Source organism: Lactuca serriola, chromosome 3, assembly GCF_051521515.1.
Source record: "Lactuca serriola cultivar US96UC23 chromosome 3, Lser_US96UC23_V15, whole genome shotgun sequence".
NCBI classification, from domain to species: domain Eukaryota; kingdom Viridiplantae; phylum Streptophyta; class Magnoliopsida; order Asterales; family Asteraceae; genus Lactuca; species Lactuca serriola.
The window spans coordinates 39,417,803-39,436,090 of NC_136410.1; the positions used below are offsets into that span (position 1 = coordinate 39,417,803).

The 18,288-nt window shown below is 35.5% G+C and overlaps 1 protein-coding gene and 1 long non-coding RNA gene across 4 annotated transcripts; one reads left to right on the forward strand and one right to left on the reverse strand.

The window, feature by feature from the left end:
• Positions 1 to 1,176: 1,176 nt before the first annotated feature.
• Positions 1,177 to 1,575, reverse strand: LOC145094356 (uncharacterized). Its single transcript, XR_013703305.1, has 2 exons — positions 1,503 to 1,575; positions 1,177 to 1,379 (listed from the first exon to the last, which is right to left on the reverse strand). It is a non-coding gene; the product is annotated as an uncharacterized LOC145094356 (long non-coding RNA).
• A 2,250-nt stretch (positions 1,576 to 3,825) lies between these two features.
• LOC145091972 (FCS-Like Zinc finger 10-like) lies at positions 3,826 to 6,444 on the forward strand. Of its 3 annotated transcripts, XM_079029821.1 has the most exons (4): positions 3,827 to 4,014; positions 4,520 to 4,664; positions 4,883 to 5,834; positions 5,938 to 6,444. In XM_079029821.1, the coding sequence occupies exons 3-4, from the start codon at positions 4,894 to 4,896 to the stop codon at positions 6,107 to 6,109; spliced, it is 1,113 nt and encodes a 370-aa protein (XP_078885947.1). In that variant the 5' UTR covers positions 3,827 to 4,014; positions 4,520 to 4,664; positions 4,883 to 4,893; the 3' UTR covers positions 6,110 to 6,444. The 3 variants fall into 3 exon arrangements, with proteins under 3 accessions (XP_078885948.1, XP_078885947.1, XP_078885946.1); XM_079029822.1 differs by lacking the exon at positions 4,520 to 4,664 and having other exon boundaries at positions 3,826 to 4,014; positions 4,883 to 5,828; XM_079029820.1 differs by lacking the exon at positions 4,520 to 4,664 and having other exon boundaries at positions 3,828 to 4,014.
• The last annotated feature ends 11,844 nt before the right edge of the window (positions 6,445 to 18,288 follow it).

The following is an 18,288-nucleotide window of genomic DNA, read 5'->3' on the forward strand; positions in this document are numbered from 1 at the left end:
ACAATTGAAAAAAGTAATATTATATATAAAAATTATATTGTTACATTTATAAACAAAAAAGATATATTTTATGTTTTAAATAATTAGAAATTAAATTTCTTAAGCAAATAAAATTTTTAAAATTAATTAATCATAACAACTATAAATATTATTAAACTATATATTATATTTAATTTTATTCATAAGTAACCCGCAGTTAGAGACTACTAACAAAATTCAGATTATAGAATTTTAAAAGTTATCTACATTATCATATAATTCAAAACAAACAACGTTTATGCCAACTTATTATAAGATTTATTATATTAAAATACATATACTATTTGAAAAGATTTCTAATATATTGTTGTAGTCTGCGTAACGCGCAGGTATTTGCGTAGTGTATATATATATATATATATATATATATATATATATATATATATATATATATATATATATATATATATATATATATATATATATATATATATATATATATATATATGAATTTAGTACCAAATATGATAAATCTAAATTTATTTAAAATTTCTAAATTATTCTTCGAATATCTCAATTATTCACGTAGTTAAGCGTTAATTTAACTAGGTATTTATAAATTACCGACGTTTTTCAAGAATAACAAAAATAAAACGATCAGACTTGTATTTCATTCTTTACAAAGTTTTCTTAAAAGTTGTTTAAGTTCCTTCTAATTTGAGTTAACACTTTTATATATGGAATCAATAAAGTAGTTCTAATAAAGAAAATAATTCCCTCCTGTTTTTTGGATTTATCAAGAATAAATACATTTAAAAAATAAGTACCATTTAATACATTTAATACAAGTACAGTCTTTTCATTATTAAATGAGATAACAATGAATAAGTAAATAACAAAGTTTCATCATTGCAATTACTGTATATATAAAAGTATACGTATCCTCATACATACAGTAAAGGGTGACGTTATTTCTACCCTAGATTTTATATTTCTACCCACCTAATAATTATTTTTTAGGTGATCCATTAATACCTGACAACTTTTACTTTTTTTCAGCCAATGTGTGTTCCGAAAATTGTATATTTTCAATAGAAGTGTTTAACTTTTAAGAAGTGTTTGACTCTTAAGATTTCAGCTTTTTCAGTAAAATATAAGTATTGGAATATGTATTTTCGTTAATCCAAGAAAAATCACTTTACCAACCACCAACTATTAACATTAATACAACAATAAACATATTATAATTACATCTTATATAAACTAATCAGTAAAAAGTGATTATCATCAATAAAAAATAACAAATTTCTTATGTCGACCAACCACCACCTTCACAATCGCCGGTATATCACCACCACCGCTAAAAACCACCGGAAATCGCATGAAACATTCGCTGGCTACTATTAACAACCATCAGATAGTGAGATATAGAGAGAAAATCGAAAGAGAAAAAAAGAGAAGGAGCAAGATTAAGAACGAGAGAAAGAGAAGTTAAAAAAAAAAAAAAAAAAAAAAAAAAATACCTCGCCGGAAATCTCTTCTAGACGACGGAATCTGCTCTCCCGCATTGGACCGCTATTGGACGGCTGCATTCACTTTTGGTAGGGCAGAAAGAGAAGTAAGTCATTTTATATTCTATAAATTTACATTTGAAACCCACCTATTTTGAGGATATTTTAAAATATACCCTTTAACTTTATAAAAATATTAAAAGAAAACGTTCGAGGGTGTGGCTTTTCACGGCCTCTTGTTTTTGTCTAATGATGAATTAAATTTTTATAATATATTTTTAGTTTTCAAAAACAAATTAGAAATTCAGTTTACAATCTCCATACTTTATGAAATAAATTTGTTGCTGAGGGTGTGGCTTTTCACTGCCTCTAGTCATTTTGCATTTATAGAATTAAACTTCATTTGTTTTTATCTAACGATGGATTATATATATATATATATATATATATATATATATATATATATATATATATATATATATATATATATATATATATATATATATATATAAGAATTAGCTTTATTTTTTCATAGCTAGAAAATTAAAAAATTAATGAAACTCAGAAAATGTCATTCTAATTTTTATTTTTATTTTTATTTTATCTAACGGGTGGAATAAGGCATCATATTTAATTTTTAATTGATTACATAAATTTTAAAAAGTTGACATATTTAATTTTCATTAATATAGTTTTTTATTTTAATAATATTAAATTATTTGATGTTTTTTTTTTGTATATAGAGATGTTTAAGTTATTTGGAATCAACGTATTTGCTCGAGATGAAGATACTTCTATCAAGAATTCGCCATTTTCCACCAAACAGGTTATATACTTCTACCACATAATGAAGTTTTATATTTTTCTTATAAACTAAAACACTTAAAATTCAATTTTAGATGTTCAAGATTATAACATTGGATGACGACCGTGACTCTTTTAGAGTATTGTGGAAATTACTAGTTGAGTCTCCAACATTGATGACATACACGGAAAACTACAAACGACTACAATCAATGTTGATAAATTATCCACGTAAGTTTGTTTATTAACTATATTTCTAAATCACAACCTTCGTATTATTGTTTATGTACTTATTTTGTTTATTTAATTTACTTCATAGGATACATATTTGTTGTTAATATTCCAATAAATTAGCATAATATATAAAAGATTGAAATACTATGTAAAAAAAAAAAAAGCAAAAGGATGCAACATAAACTGTCACCTAAATAAAATAAACATGAGACTAGAAATAAGTTTAATGTCAATATTTTGTTTATTAACTATAATTCTAAATCACAACCTTCATATTATTGTCCATTCTGCATCTACAATGCAAATTATGTATTGATCGCGTTTTGATTTATACAGTCAACTTAGATCTCGTACTTCTGAAAGACATTGGATACATATTAAAGACTAAGTGTGAATGTATTTGAACCTTTTTATTATTTTTTGCATCAAATATTATTTTATATTTGAACTTTTTATTATTATTTGTTGCGTTAAAATATTATTTTATTATTGTTGTGTCGTGTTTGAACTTTTTTTTTTTTTAAAAAATTGAATAAAAATATTTACACATCATAACCTAATTATTAAGATTAAAAGGATATATATTGTAAGCTTAATAAAAATGGAAGTGCTAGAATTGAAATAAAAACAATATTTTCTTTATTCCCCCTTCACGTTTTTTATTAACTATTTTTACAAATTTTCGTACAAATTATTTCACAACTTTTTAAAAGAAAATTACAATCTTTTATTACTTTTTTACAAAACTTTTTTAAATATTTTTAAACTTATTTTACATCATTTTTAAATGTCTTTACAAGGTTTTTTTTTAATTTTTTTTACTAACCTTTTAAAACTAACTTGCAACATTTTTTAAACCTTTTTACAAACAACAAAAGTATATTGAAAAATAAAAATAAAAAGTTTAAATGGTTTGGAACTTCATTAAAAACGTTAAAAGGGTACGTAAAATGTTTTGAAAAAGGTATGTTGTAAAAAGAGCTTAAGAAGGCTTGTAAAAAAGTTTACATGTTGAAAAAAAGATTGCAAAAAAATTTAAAAAGTCTTGTAAAAAAGTTTATATGTTGAAAAAAAATTGCAAAAAAATTTAAAAAACTTTGATTTAAAACGTTATTAAAAAGTTTAAAAAGATTGTAAATTAAAATAATATCTTCAAACGATGTATTAAAAGAATATAAAAAACATAATAATTAAGTAATCATTAGTAAAAAAAGTAAAATATAATTACGAGGGGTAGGATTAAGTGGAAATGGGGTAGGGATAATTGCTGCCTACAGTAAAACCCCGCTACACTCTACAGAGAGAGAAAAAGAGTATTTGAGAAGCTCATTTCTTCTCTGATTTTGATGAGAGAGAGAGAGAGAGAGCAGTACTGTACAAGTTTCACACAACCATAGAGAGGGAGAGTGGGGAGTTGAGAAAACACTTTCTGGATTTTTGAGGGTCTTTCTCCTCTCGAAACATCATCGGTGTGAAGTTTTTTGAGGTGGGTTTCCCCCAAATTTTATTCAACTCATCGCTTTTCATCCATTTTTCCTCTGCATTTTTGGGTGTTTTACTTGCTTTTCTAGATTATCGCTATGTTTACTCTTGAAGCTGTTTCTCCTGTGTTCGTTCCTCTAATCTGATCCTCATTCACCATCTTTCTTTGTATATGATTTGTTTTAAGTCATAGATTTCTCAACTTCTGTAGCTTGATTGATGCATCTGTGTATATTTGATGATTGTGCTTCATTTGGGGAAGAACTTAAAAAGTTATGAGGTTAATCTGTTCATGAAATGGTAACCTTTTGGGTTTTGAGTGATTCGTGCTTTTGATATTCTTTTGGGTTTTGAGTGATTCGTGCTTTTGATATTGCAATGATTTTTTGGATTTTAGTCTTGTTTCTTGCGCATCTTTCGATTTCATCACAGACAAAGCTTAGAAGTTAGAACCCCTCTTCTTGATGTTTGACTATTTTGACTAGTTTTCTTGACATTTTGATTTGCAGAACTTTGTGGGTCCTTTATCTGTTTGATCATCTATCTGGTTTTTCTTTACTCTATTTTGATCTGTAGTCTTTCTGTTCATAATCTGATGCTACTGTTTATGCATAATGCACATTGCCGGAACTGGATATCATTCAAATTCTTGAGGTATGATCAACCATGTCTGATTTTAATCAAGGGTTTTGATCCTCTTCCAACAGTGTTCTTGAAACCTGCATTCGATTTGATTCTTTTAACCTGCTCGCTAGGACCGGATGATGATTAAAATTTCTAGATAAGGGTTCCGATGGTGATTCTCCATGGTTGCGCATTGATTCTCTTTTCTCGAACATTAAATCAATTTTTTTTTGGTGGTTTTTCAACAGGGTGTGCGAACATGCTGAGGAAGAGAACCAGATCACACCAGAAAGATCAACAAAACATGGGTCAGACACATCATCTGATTCCCGATTCTTATTCTAACGAGTCTTGCTATACAAATTCCGATGCTTTCTTGAAACAAAAACACAAAACCAATTCCTTTTTCACTGTTCCCGGTTTATTCGTAGGACTAAACCCTAAAAACTCAGAATCTGATTCAGTTAGAAGCCCCACTTCCCCTTTGGATTTCAAAGTATTTTCAAAACCAAATTTTGGGAATTTTCCAATCAGGGCATCCCCAAAACCAAATGAAACAACTCAGAAGAGTTGGAATTGTAACAAAGTAGGTTTAAGCATTATAGAATCTCTTGAAGATGAGACAAAACCCTCATCTGGGAAAATACTCCGATCATCAGCCAGTAAGAGCATTCTTTTTGCACCTCAAATGAGAATCTTCAACAACCCGAGTTTGAAAACCGACCCGTTTGACTCGTTATCCAACTCACTCCCTAAAAATTATGCCATTTTCCCTTCCACCCACATCAAAACCTCAAATTCTAAACTGATTTCAGAAGAATCATCTTCCAAGTTTTGGTCACATTCTTTGGATTCTTCCAATCTCGGGTCGAATTTAACGACCCGCCCGCCCAACTCAAATACCCGTTTGTCAAACACACAAAACCCCGGAAAAGATTTAGTGGGATCACTTTCAGCAAGTGAGATTGAGCTCTCAGAGGATTATACATGTGTTAGAAAACATGGACCTAACCCTAAAACAACTCATATTTTTGGTGACTGTATTTTAGAACGTCACGAAGACGAATTTATCCCTAAATCTTCTGAAGAATCTGATTCTAAACCTTCTCAAGTCATGACTTCTTATCTCTCTGATGATTTCTTGAGCTTTTGTTACTCTTGCAAGAAGAAGTTGGAAGGGGAAGATATCTACATGTACAGGTTCAGTCCCTGAACTTTCAATCATATGTTCATTTTTACATCAAAACTTACTTTAAAGACTTATGTGGTCTATTCTTTTTTGTGTTTTGGTTATGGTTCTTAGAGGTGAGAAAGCATTTTGCAGTTGGAATTGCAGATCAGAGGAGATTTTGATTGAGGAAGAGATGGAGAAGAAGAACAATGGTGAGGCGAGTTCATCTTTGCAAAGTGAGATTATGCAGAAAGAGGACAATTGTGAGGAAATTTTCGAGACCTCCATGTTCATTGCTGCATAATAATAATAATAATGGGGAAAAAAGAAGCTGGTATTTTTGCATTTTTGTTAATCGTCCAATTTACCACTATGCCCATGAACAATGAAACTTAATTCTATGAAGCGAAACCACACAACTATTGATTACCCGTTCGATAAGAGCTGTATGTCTTTGTTTTTTCTTTAATGGCAGCCATGGATGATCTTGTTTTAAAAAGTGTGTGGTTTTTCTTTATATGTGTTTCATGGATCATGGTTTTAGTGGGTGATTGGGATGCTACACCAGCTAGTTTTGTGTCTTTATTTCCTGTGTACTATTTTGACATTGATGAAATCTCTAAGGCTTCTTTTACTTGAGTCTTGGTATGAGAATGAAATGGGTTGTAGTTGTAGTATCTCCCTACCCCTACCCCACCCCACCCCCACCCCCACCTTTCTTGGACTCATTGTAAGGAGTTGATGTATAAGCCTCCAAGATCAAGTCTTTGAATGAATATAAACGACCTTTTTACATATTGTTAGCTATCAAGTCTCCATCTTTAATATCAATATCATAATTTTATTGGTAGTTGTATGATAATTCGGTGATTCTGGACATGGGTTTTGAAAATCTTGAGATGTAATTGCTTGGATCAACATTGTAACGAACATTTACAAAAATAGTTGAAGGGTTTGAGTAGGGAGTTGTAATCCCAATGTGGATTAACTGTTTTTAAAGAAAAAGATTGTAACGAGGTTGATTGATGGGTTTTATGGTACAATTCGTTGATGCATTGATTGTGATTTTACTTTTGTTCATCCATCATTGTCCCTTCCATGGAGGGATCAAATGAAATGAAGTTTGTTTGCTTTTCTAGAGATGGCCCCTCACCCATGTGTGAATTATTAACATATCTTTCTTGTAAAGACTCGAACAACTTTTAACTTCATAGGCCCATGCTTCATGATGCTGCCTGCCTCTTCTTAACAACCGAAACAAGAAACATATAAGTAGTCATTGCATAAACGTTTTGAATTTAAGAACCAATGGTATCTTGGATGCATGAAGACTAGAGGTACAAACTAATAAATAATAATGCATGTAACAGAGACCCTACCACTTTGGATGGAGATGAAGATGGTGTTATACGCTATAAGTTAACAAACAGAAAAAAGGACATGACAAGAGACAAGGGCTAGACCCCATGCATTATGAAACAAAGGCAAATCTTGAAAGTGGTATAGTGGGTTCGCTTTGGTTCAACCACTTTTGGTTAAATTTACAGAAATTGATCCCAAAGTATGGGGAAATTACCATTGAGTCCCAATATTCATATCAATTAGGAGAAAAAGAAGTGATGTTCTTGGTTTGTTTTCCCAACTAACTGAAAACCAAAATAGAAAAAAGTTGAGGCCCCAAATTAATGAGGGTAGATTAGGTTTTTCATCCATGTCTTTTATTGATAGTTATGGATATGGTCATGAAAAGAATTTTCAACATTTTTCGTAACTAAAATAATATTTTTGTAAATTTTTTTCATCTCTCTAGGTGGGCGATGTTCAAAGAAGGGCATTAATTTTTGAACCATTATAAAAGGGCTTACTTTTAGTAAGGGAGTCATGGGGTTTTTATGCTGTATATATATACAATGGTGATCATATGAAAGTCGGAGTTTGCAAGGGGTTCGGTAGCACTGATGTTACAATTGAACATCTTAAGTAGTAGTACAACACTTTTCAAAGTTCAAAATTTGATGACTAAAAAATACAAATCCATCACAATCATTGTCAAGCCAACAAAAAAATAGTGGGTCATATATTGAAGGAGGTAACGGATGAGAGCGACATAATATATCGAAAAAATAAATCATCGTTGATATTAGTTCCATATACAAAGTTAGCATTATTGGCAAACATTTTGTGTAAAGTGCTAATTTGCTCGAACTTTTGTGGGTCCCAGAACAATATATTTCCAAACTTCTGAGGGGACCTTGAACTATATTCATACAGATGATAGCATGCAATTTAATTTTAAGCTCTGCTTCATCGTCATTTGTTGTTAGGTAATCTAAGTATCTATTATGGCATTCGAGTGGTTATTTGCACATACCGATAATTGTAATCACTAATCATTTGAACATTCGAACGTTTATGAACAACCAATCTTGCTTATTGCCAATAGAGTGGGCAAGACGTGACATGGTTTTTAACGAAGTTGGAGGAACGCGTTGGTGAGATGGAATATTTATACATCATGTCTAAAAGAGACGCTTCCATTGGTCTTGCCATTAGAATGATCTTTCAAATGTGTATCACAATCTCTTTGTTGGCATCTAGGAATGAACTTATGACTGAAGTTGACAAAAGTTCTATCACACCAAATGGCTATTATGGAACACATGCATAACATACAAAGGATCAGACTTCGAGGTAGCTATTCTACATTCAACATTGCACTCTACCTCGAGCATGTCAACTAGAGTCTACAAAATGGTCAAAAGAACACTCCCACGTATTGCATTTCAATTTCACGAATTCAAATTATTTAGAATCTATGAATGCATTATGTGGGCGAATCCACCAGGGCTTAGGTAGGTCCTAGCACCTACCTAAGTTCTCAATTTCATTTACAATGTATATAGTAAAAAAACTAAGAACTATCTTAGAAAAATAGAAGACATACTTTGAGTTTGTTTTTTTTTTTTTAAATCTTAAAAAAACCATTTTAAAAAAAGAAAAATATAAGTTATTAGTTATTTTAAATTATGAGATTGATACCAAAAAGTTAACCTCTCTTAATCACCCTCTCAAAATAATAATAAATAAATTAGTTGCTCTAATAAAAAGAAGTTCACATACTAAAGACTCTCACTCTCCTTTCGTCGCTTTATCAATGGACTAATAATCAACTAGTTTTTCGTTAAACCGTACGAGTTTTTCAGTTATATTTCAATCGGTTTTTAAGACGCTTGATCGTTTTTAACCGATTGAACCGGTTCAGTTCTTTTAAGGAACATGACCCGACCCGACCCGAACCCAAAAGTGTTGTTGATTTTTTTTATTGGCTTCACTTAATTTAGGAGTCACATGATTTTTTGTTCTAGATTCGCCACTTGGTATAAAGATCTATAGGGATAGATCAAAACGTCTAATACGGCTTAGTCAAAGTACATACTTGGATAAGATCTTGAAGAGGTTCAAGATGCAAGATTCCAAGAAAAGGTTTGAGGTTTCTACCCCTGCAACATGACATAAAACCGCGTAAAGATCAATGTCCTAGTATTGATGGTGAACCAGATAGAATGAGTCGAGTCCCATATGCATCTGCTATAGGATCGATCATGTATTACATGATATGTACTAGACCTGATGTTTCATATGCTTTAAGCATGATGAGTCAATATTAGGATAAACTTGGTGATAGTCATTAGACAACAATAAAGAATATTTTTAAGTATCTAAGGAGAACAAGTTATATCTTCTTAATCTATGGAGGTGCAGAAGAGTTGTGAGTAACTGGTTATACTGATGCAAGTTTCTAGACTGGCTGAGATGACTTGTGTTCACAGTCAGGATGGGTATTCTTGATCAATGGATGAGCGATTAATTGGGAAAGCTCCAAGTAGAAGATAGTTACTGTGACATCCCCAAAATCTCGGCTAGAAAAGACCGATTTTCATTTATGCTTTTAAATATTTTCAGAGTAAATCCTTTTGATTTGAAAGAGTTGCGGAATTTGTTCCCAAAAACAAAACATGATAAAACATTGTTTACCGAAGCATTTCATAAAAGAAATGTATTTTCATTATAATCAAAACTCGGGGTGTCATGTTCCGATACAGACCAATAAGCATAAACGAATACATTACAAGTCATATAACAAATATAAACATATGCAGACTTGTAAACAAAACAACTTGATGGTTCATCCATCTCATGCCCTTCCGCCACTACCTGTAATACAATTTAAAACTGAGTGGGTCAGGCTTGGGAGCCTGGTGAGCATATAGGGTTTTCAACCCACAATAAATACCATATTTAATTTTCACCAACCAACAATAACCCAATTACCCATTCCCGTTATTCTCACTTTAATGTCCCTAAAACAACTAACATAAGGGACCTAGTCTAAGAATATTTCATCGGGGCGACAACACATGCTTCGGGGGTACCTCAGCAATATAAGTCAAATAAGGCAACCATGAGGGGGATGGAGTACTGCGAATGAACACCCAAGTTCATTAACACCTACAGGTGGCGAACCTGCTAATGTTTCCACAAGACTGTCTAGAATAGCCAGTGGTCGTCATCTAAACTCCGCTAGATGACTCAATCAAACAACAACGAGGCCTCTCATCTGTTTATTACACACCAACGGTCTACCCATGTTCTACCCAACATATTAGTAGATAAAAATATACATTTGTATACATAGTTTAAAGAAAACCTGTATAGCATGCTTTAATCAACACATATATCACATAACAGATGAGGCACACACACACATAACACATATCTCATTGTAACGCCTGTGTTTCCGGGCTTGCCACTTTTAGCAATATAATAGTCTAGGTTAACCTTTGTAACCCGTTTTGAAATAATAAAAGTGTATTATTTGAGTATTATGTGTTTTGTGCTTAATTGCTTAATTATGTGGTTTGATTAATTAAGAATAAAAATAAGCGTCAAAATTTAAGTGTAAAATAAACTTAATATATTTGGTTAATGTTGTAGTAGTTGAAACGAGGTTTCCGAATATATATAGAACGCCCAAATCTGACTTCGTATGAGGAAGTTATGATTTATCGAAGTTCCGGCTTAGCAGTATACAACCTGTTTTACTCGATTTGAGATCGAGCGGTTGTTAGCCGAAGCAATCTAAATGAGAATCGAAGATCTCATTGTTGGTATTGAAACGATAAAAAGTTAGGCGAGAACGGACGTCAAACGAAGAAGTTATGAATTTATAACGAAAATTTCTGTCCCAGCCTATTAAAAATAATTAATAAAAATAAAGTCAAAATTAGCCGACGGAGTCTAAATGAAAGTCGTAGAGCGTGGTCTCACCTTCGCGTGGATATAAAGAACGTCGAAAACGGAGTTCGTATGAAGAAGTTATGAATTTCCGAAGTTTATTAATCATTTTATATTTATTTTTAAATCAAAATCGGAAGCATTATCCGAAGCCGAGTCACCCGTCTGATCCAAGGTACGCCCCGCGTACGTGAGTACGCTATCGCGTACTCCGCATAGTGTCGACACTTCGGATGACGCATGCAGTGACGATTTCGGACGCGTACGCGCTGCGTACGCCTGTACGCCCCGCGTACTCCGAGGCTCCAGCCTCTATAAAAGGAATCCGAAGGCAGCCGAGTCATTTGCTAATTTCCTCTCGTTTTTGTGCCGAAGCTCTGCGCGTAAACCCCCGAAGCTACCCCGAAGTCCCGGTATTATACTCTAGCCCCGAGGCAAGTCCCGAGACCCCGAAGATCCCGAGAAGTGCGGTTCCCGAGTCGAAGCTCTGCCCGCGAAAAGTCGATTTTTGTGAAGATCTTCCAGATCTGCTGAGGAATACTACTTCTATAAGCCGTAGTGCTGTCGGATCATCTTCTGATCAAGTGAGTGTGTAGTTATTTCTTCTAATACAATAATACGAAGTATTTTATATAAAAATACGTGCTATGTGTATATATTTGGTTGTGTTATGTGTGAATGAGTATTCACTCTCTTCTATCTTATAGATCTGCTTATTTCTTTATGAGATACGTGTTATGTGTGTGTGTGCCTCATCTGTTAAGTGATATATGTGTTGATTAAAGCATGCTATACAGGTTTTCTTTAAACTATGTATACAAATGTATATTTTTATCTACTAATATGTTGGGTAGAACATGGGTAGATAGTTGGTGTGTAATAAACAGATGAGAGGCCTCGTTGTTGTTTGATTGAGTCATCTAGCGGAGTTTAGATGACGACCACTGGCTATTCTAGACAGTCTTGTGGAAGCATTAGCAGGTTCGCCACCTGTAGGTGTTAATGAACTTGGGTGTTCATTCGCTGTACTCCATCCCCCTCATGGTTGCCTTATTTGACTTATATTGCTGAGGTACCCCCGAAGCATGTGTTGTCGCCCCGATGAAATATTCTTAGACTAGGTCCCTTATGTTAGTTGTTTTAGGGACATTAAAGTGAGAATAACGGGAATGGGTAATTGGGTTATTGTTGGTTGGTGAAAATTAAATATGGTATTTATTGTGGGTTGAAAACCCTATATGCTCACCAGGCTCCCAAGCCTGACCCACTCAGTTTTAAATTGTATTACAGGTAGTGGCGGAAGGGCATGAGATGGATGAACCATCAAGTTGTTTTGTTTACAAGTCTGCATATGTTTATATTTGTTATATGACTTGTAATGTATTCGTTTATGCTTATTGGTCTGTATCGGAACATGACACCCCGAGTTTTGATTATAATGAAAATACATTTCTTTTATGAAATGCTTCGGTAAACAATGTTTTATCATGTTTTGTTTTTGGGAACAAATTCCGCAACTCTTTCAAATCAAAAGGATTTACTCTGAAAATATTTAAAAGCATAAATGAAACTCGGTCTTTTCTGGCCGAGATTTTGGGGATGTCACAGTTGGTATCAGAGCATTAGTTTAAGCGAACTAGGAATTTGTTGGATTTCTAGACTTAAACTTAGAATGCTAAGTGAAGTTTTGAGATGCGTGTCTGTTAAGTTTTAGACACGAGCACTAGTTTATTTTAGGAAAGTTGCCTAAAATGCTTTATGTGCTAAATGTTATATGTTGCTATATATGATATTATTTGTTCGGATCTATGGTCTGTTGCCGACCGGATCTAGAAACCTTATGTGTGTAGGATTCTAAGCGTACGTCTACGATATTAGAACTAGCATGTAAACGTTTCGGAGTGATAAGGATGATTTGAATATCTATCATGATTGAGGATCTAATTTCACCTTATTCGGTGTGTAGATCAAAATGGTGAGAACAAGAAGTGGAGTTGGAAATGCTGACGAAAACAGGAATCAACCACCAGTGATTGAGCCAATACCTGTCGTAGCAGTAGCACCAGAGCCAATAACCATGGCTGGTGTGCAATTGATGATTCAGACGATGTTGGATCGTCAGATTGATGAAACTAGACGGTTGCTTCAACAAAATCGTGAAGAACTGTCGATTCGTGTAGAAGAGCCTGAACTGAATGAAGGGCACTCAGAAGGAGGAAACTTCAGTGGGTCTATTGGTCAAGCCAACCCACCGATAGTTAGGCAAGATAACCATGAAGGAAGGAATGATGGAATGGGATGCAAGTACAAGGACTTTTTGACTTGCAAACCATCGACCTTCAATGGAAAGGAGGATCCGATTGGGGTTATGGATTGGATCTCCGAAATGGAGCTAGCCTTCATGACGTGTGGCTGCAGAGGCAAGTTGCAGACTATCTATGCCGTGCGACAATTCCGAGGTGGAGCCGTTCGTTGGTGGAACACTCTAGGGAAGACCTTAAGCCCTAACGAGCCACTGCAATTGTCATGGGCAGAGTTCTTGGTGCAGTTCAAGCGCAAGTTCTGTTCGGCTCAAAATCTGTTGGAGTTGGAGAATAAGTTTTTGACATTGACGAAGGGTAGCATGTCAGTGGATGAGTACACCAATAACTTCACCGATAAGATGGAGTTTGCCTTGCATATCGTTCCAGACGAGCTGACAAAGGTGGATCGGTATGCGAAGGGACTTCCATGGGAGTACGAGGTGCCGGTACGTCAGGCACTTACTCTAGAGGCAGCTATCTGGGCTGCCAAGTCTGTGGAGAACATGATAAAGGGAAGAACCACCGACAAGGTTGAGGTTGGTGAGAAAAGAAAGTTTGAGGGAACATCTGGTTCCGGTAAAAGAAGCAAATTTTCGAAATTTGATTCGAAAAAGGTTGGAGGAAAAGGAGGCGAAGCAAAGTGGTGTGATAAGTGTAGGAAAAAGCACTTTGGGAAATGTAGCGAGGATGTGACCTGCTACAAGTGTGGGAAGGTTGGACATTTTGCCAATGAATGTCCGAACAACAAAAGGATGTGTTTTGGTTGTAATGAAGAGGGGCATATTTTGAAAGACTGTCCGAAGAAGAAGGAGGCAGCTAGGCCCAACATTCCACCAAAGCCGAAGGCGAGAGCCTTCCAGATGACACTTGAGGCTGCGAAAGATGAAGCTGATGTCGCTTCAGGTACCTTTCTCGTAAACGAATTACCTGCTCATATATTGTTTGATTCTGGAGCCAACTACTCCTTTATTTCGCATGAGTTTGGTAGAAAACTAGCTTTGCCTGTTGATAGACTAAATAATGCTTTATTAGTCGAAGTAGCTAATGGCAAGTTTGTACCTGTTAGCCATCGTATGAAAAGCATCTTAATTGATCTGAATGGGAATAAGTTCCACGAGGAATTATTGCCTATCGAACTAAATGGTTTCGACATCGTCTTGGGAATGGATTGGCTTAGCGCCAATGATGCCGAAATTTTGTGCAAGAAGAAGATAGTTAAAGTAAACCCGCCTGGAAAAGATTCGTTTATGGTGTATGGGGACAAACGACGAGTGAATTCTGGGATCATTTCTCTAATGAAAGCCAGAAAGTGTTTGACCAAGGGATGTACATCATATTTAGCATTTGTGATTGATGCTAAGAAGGAAAAGAAGGTGATGCAGAGCATTCCAGTGGTGTGTGAATTTCCGGAAGTGTTCCCCGAGGATCTTCCTGGATTACCACCTGATAGACAAGTGGAGTTCAGAATAGACTTGTTACCAGGAACCACGCCAATAGCAAAAGCACCTTATCGATTAGCACCGACGGAGATGAAGGAGTTAATGATGCAACTTCAGGAGTTGTTGGACAAAGGTTTCATTAGACCTAGTTCATCGCCCTGGGGAGCTCCGGTGTTATTTGTAAAGAAGAAAGATGGAAGTATGAGAATGTGCATGGATTACAGAGAGCTGAACAAGGCAACAATAAAGAATAGATATCCGTTGCCGAGGATTGATGACCTGTTTGATCAATTGCAAGGTTCGAGCTATTTCTCGAAGATCGATCTTAGGTCAGGATATCATCAGCTGAAAGTAAGAGAGCAAGATATCGAGAAGACTGCATTCAGAACTAGATATGGACACTATGAGTTCTTGGTTATGTCGTTTGGACTAACCAATGCTCCAGCAGCGTTCATGGATTTGATGAATAGGGTTTGTAATCCTTTCCTTGATAAATCCGTGATAGTGTTCATAGACGACATTCTGATCTACTCGAAAAGCCAGGAGGAGCATGGCAGACACTTGCGAGAAGTGTTAGAAGTTTTGAAGAAGGAGAAGCTTTATGCGAAGTTCTCCAAATGTGATTTTTGGATTCGTGAGGTCCAATTCTTGGGTCACGTGGTCAACCAAGAAGGGATAATGGTTGATCCAGCGAAGATCGAAGCTGTGACGAAGTGGGAACAACCGAAAAGTCCCACGGAGATTCGAAGCTTTTTGGGATTAGCCGGATATTACCGCAGGTTTATCCAAGGCTTTTCTTCGATTGCTACTCCATTGACAGCTTTGACCCACAAAGGAGCTACTTATGCTTGGAGTGAGAAGCATAAAGAAGCATTCGAGAAGTTAAAGAAGAAGCTATGCGAGGCACCGATACTTTCTCTACCCGATGGAGTTGAAGACTTCGCTGTTTATAGCGATGCGTCTGGTGTTGGATTGGGTTGTGTTTTGACCCAAAGAGAAAAGGTGATAGCATATGCGTCTCGACAGTTGAAAGAGCATGAAAAGAATTACCCGACTCATGATTTGGAGTTGGCAGCAGTAGTTTTCGCTCTGAAAATATGGAGGCATTACCTCTATGGCACGAAGTGCAAACTTTTCACTGATCATAAGAGTCTCCAATACCTCTTTAATCAGAAAGAATTGAATATGAGGCAGCGACGCTGGCTAGAATTACTTAAAGACTACGACTGCGAGATACTTTACCACCCCGGTAAAGCTAATGTTGTTGCTGATGCCCTCAGTCGGAAGGTCAATATTGAAAGGAAAAGGCCAAGAGCGTTGAAAATTGAAGTTGTCTCGACTATTGTGGAAAGTATAAGGAAAGCTCAAGAGGAAGCTTCTGAGAAAAATGACCGAAAGGAGGAACGTTTGGGTAAAACGTTGGTGTTTGGTACTAACGGTCATGGACTGAAGGTATTCCAAGATCGTATTTGGGTACCTAAGTCAGGAGGAATTAGGGATCTTCTGATGGAAGAAGCTCACAAAACCATGTACTCAATTCATCCTGGTAGCACTAAAATGTATAGGGACCTGAAACCCTACTACTGGTGGCCGACGATGAAGCTTGATGTTGCAAAGTATGTGGCTGAGTGTGTGACTTGTGCGAGAGTCAAGACACAACATCAGAAACCGTACGGGAGTTTAGAACCTTTGCCTGTGCCTATGGGTAAGTGGGAAGACATTGCTATGGATTTTGTCACTAAACTGCCCAGAACAAAGAATGGTCACGACATGATTTGGGTGGTCGTTGATCGATTCACTAAGAGTGCGCATTTCATAGCGGCCAGGGAGAAATGGTCTATGGAAAAGCTTGCGAATTCTTACGTGAAGGAAATTGTGAGGCTTCACGGTGTTCCGTTAACGATTGTATCGGATCGTGATAGCCGTTTCACCTCAAGGTTTTGGAAAAGTCTACAAGAGGAAATGGGTACCAAGTTATGTTTAAGCACAGCTTACCATCCGCAGACTGATGGTCAGAGTGAAAGAACAATACAAACACTTGAAGATATGCTGAGAGCATGTACCTTGGAATTCCTAGGTAATTGGGATGAACATTTACCGTTGGTAGAATTTTCCTATAATAATAGTTTTCACTCGAGCATTAAGATGGCACCTTATCAAGCTTTGTATGGACAGAAGTGTCGTACGCCGTCTTGTTGGCTTGAGGCTGGGGAAAAGCAGTTTATGGGACCGGAGATGGTTCATCAAACTGCTGAAAAGTTGAAAATAATTAGGGAAAGAATGTTAGCAGCTCAGGATCGTCAAAAGAGCTATGCTGACAAGAAGCGAAGACCGATGACTTTTGAGATTGGAGATTCGGTTTTGCTTAAAGTCTCGCCGTGGAAGGGACTTATAAGATTTGGTAAAAGGGGAAAGTTGAGTCCAAGGTTTATTGGACCGTTTAAAGTCCTTCAGAGGATTGGGAATCAAGCTTACAAGCTCGAATTACCCGAAGAACTGAATGGAATTCACAACACCTTTCATGTGTGTTATTTGAGGAAGTTCACGGGAGAAGTTCCCGATATAATTCCAATTTCTGAATTGAGAATTGATGAGAACAAAAGGTTGATTGAAGAACCAGAGGCAATTGTTGACCGAAAGACTAAGAAGTTGCGACGCAAAATGGTTGGGTTAGTGCTTGTCCGATGGAAACACACGAATGGGCCGAATCTCACCTGGGAGACAGAGAGTGACATGTTGAGTCGCTATCCGCATTTGTTTGTTGATGTGTGATTCCGGGGACGGAATCATTCTAAGGTGGAGAGAATTGTAACGCCTGTGTTTCCGGGCTTGCCACTTTTAGCAATATAATAGTCTAGGTTAACCTTTGTAACCCGTTTTGAAATAATAAAAGTGTATTATTTGAGTATTATGTGTTTTGTGCTTAATTGCTTAATTATGTGGTTTGATTAATTAAGAATAAAAATAAGCGTCAAAATTTAAGTGTAAAATAAACTTAATATATTTGGTTAATGTTGTAGTAGTTGAAACGAGGTTTCCGAATATATATAGAACGCCCAAATCTGACTTCGTATGAGGAAGTTATGATTTATCGAAGTTCCGGCTTAGCTGTATACAGCCTGTTTTACTCGATTTGAGATCGAGCGGTTGTTAGCCGAAGCAATCTAAATGAGAATCGAAGATCTCATTGTTGGTATTGAAACGATAAAAAGTTAGGCGAGAACGGACGTCAAACGAAGAAGTTATGAATTTATAACGAAAGTTTCTGTCCCAGCCTATTAAAAATAATTAATAAAAATAAAGTCAAAATTAGCCGACGGAGTCTAAACGAAAGTCGTAGAGCGTGGTCTCACCTTCGCGTGGATATAAAGAACGTCGAAAACGGAGTTCGTATGAAGAAGTTATGAATTTCCGAAGTTTATTAATCATTTTATATTTATTTTTAA

Coding starts and splice junctions, on each gene's coding strand:
- LOC145091972 (XM_079029821.1), top strand. CDS start 4,894: ATGCTGAGGAAGAGAACCAGATCACACCAGAAAGATCAACAAAACATG. Junction 5,835..5,937: donor GAAGATATCTACATGTACAG/GTTCAGTCCCTG, acceptor TATGGTTCTTAG/AGGTGAGAAAGCATTTTGCA.